This window comes from Cyprinodon variegatus, unplaced genomic scaffold (assembly GCF_000732505.1).
Source record: "Cyprinodon variegatus isolate N-32 unplaced genomic scaffold, C_variegatus-1.0 Scaffold481, whole genome shotgun sequence".
Taxonomy (NCBI): Eukaryota; Metazoa; Chordata; class Actinopteri; order Cyprinodontiformes; family Cyprinodontidae; genus Cyprinodon; species Cyprinodon variegatus.
In genome coordinates this window covers 224,915-226,628 of record NW_015150934.1, presented here as the reverse complement: position 1 = coordinate 226,628, position 1,714 = coordinate 224,915, and the positions used below count along the sequence as shown (strand labels likewise).

Genomic DNA, 1,714 nt, shown 5'->3' with positions numbered 1-1,714 from the left:
AGCTTCCTGTCGGATCCTTCGCTGCAACTCTGAGTTTGTTGCTGCAACGGTCCACCTGAGCAGCAGCGGTGCAGAAGCTCTTGGCAAGGACTCAGCAAACTCAGCCTACTGCAGTGCCCTGCGCTCCTACAGCATGTGCACCAAGAGGATGGCGCGACCATGTCGAGGAGACCTAGCTTACCACTCTGCAGTTCAGGGTATTGAGGACCTGCTCATCCAGCACCGCTGCCCCCGAGGGGGGCCAACAGCCCAGCCTCGGCCCCAGGCACAGGGCACGGTGTCCGGAGACACCTGCCTCTATGAGAAGAACCACTTCAGCAGGGAGGGCCAGATGCCAGAGTACCTGTACTGCAGTATCTTTGGAGATCCACATATTCGAACGTTTAATAATGACTTCCAGACGTGTGCTGTGTCGGGGGCGTGGCCTCTCATAGACAATGACTACCTGTATGTACAGGTCACCAGCATGCCAGCTAAGGATGGGATGTTCTCTACAGTCATCACTAAGGTGAGCTAAAGTTTAGCTCTAGTTCTGCTACCTGAGGGGGGGATGCATTGTGCTCGGTGCATCAACCCCCCCAGAAACAGCCTGTGAAGAGGAATCACAGCTCTATGGCAAGCTGCGTTTCTATTTATTCAATATCTTTGATTCACAGCATCATATCTGCCAATAGTTCACAGCTACAGTGCAGTAGTTATATATTTGGTCAGTCTGGCTCAACATTCTATGGATTTTTATACTGTAGTTATATTAATTAATCACCAAGTGAGACTTTTGGACAAATGGCAGAAGCATTAGTCCTATTAGTAGAAAAAATGCTAAACTCGTCCTTAAATGACCCCAGCCAGTTGGTCACTCCTCTACAACTCTGTTGTAATAGAAGATAAAAGAAACAATGTGTAAAAACTTACTGATATACATCATGAATTCACTTCAAAAATACGTTATTGATCCCAAAGATAAATTAAATGTTGCTCTAACTCTTAGGGATTTTTTCCATGCAGTTGTATAGATCATTAGCTGCAGACGATACGGTCTGGGGGGGTAAATCTGTTACCTAGCTACCTATATTAACTTGTTTAGTTTAGTCATGCTAGAACGGTTCCTCACTGATATCCACTATGCTGCAGCTCTAAAGGCGGGAATTACTCAAACAAAAATGGCGGCGCGGTCATAACATGCAGGATCTTATGTGCCTGGATAGCGTCCTCCACCCAAATTTCAATGACAGCCTCGGTCTCGCCATCATCCCAGGTCGCACTACGCTCTTTTGATGCCATTTATTGTTGATAAGCTGAGAAGGAGTTTTTGTTACGAAAAGGTGAAAAGATCAAAGCCAGACATCTCAGCTGACTGTAAATAGGAGATGATGTTCTGCTCATTTGTTAGCAGATAATCGAGGCGTAGATGAACTGGTACTAGATGTGGCGAGATCTGGTTGTTTCTGGTACGGTCCGGTTCAGATGTGTTCTATTTACATTCATCAGTTCTATCGGTTACTGTTTCTAAAGGGAATGGAGGATAAGAATCCTTTAATGGGAGCAACAGTTCATTTAGATATTTAAATAGTAGATCCATCCAACCATCCATCCATCCATCCATCATCCATCCATCCATCATCCATCCATCCATCCATCATCCATCCATCCATCCATCATCCATCCATCCATCCATCATCCATCCATCCATCCATCATCCATCCATCCATCCATC

General features: G+C 45.6%; 1 protein-coding gene across 1 annotated transcript in view; it reads left to right on the top strand.

Moving 5' to 3' along the window:
- LOC107094421 (hemojuvelin-like) overlaps positions 1–1,714 on the top strand; it is a 3,739-nt gene continuing 2,025 nt past the window's right edge. Inside the window, exon 1 of the mRNA XM_015390000.1 lies at positions 1–508. Coding sequence (XP_015245486.1) covers positions 134–508 — 375 coding nt within the window. The 5' untranslated portion in view covers positions 1–133. The remainder of the gene's footprint in view (positions 509–1,714) is intronic.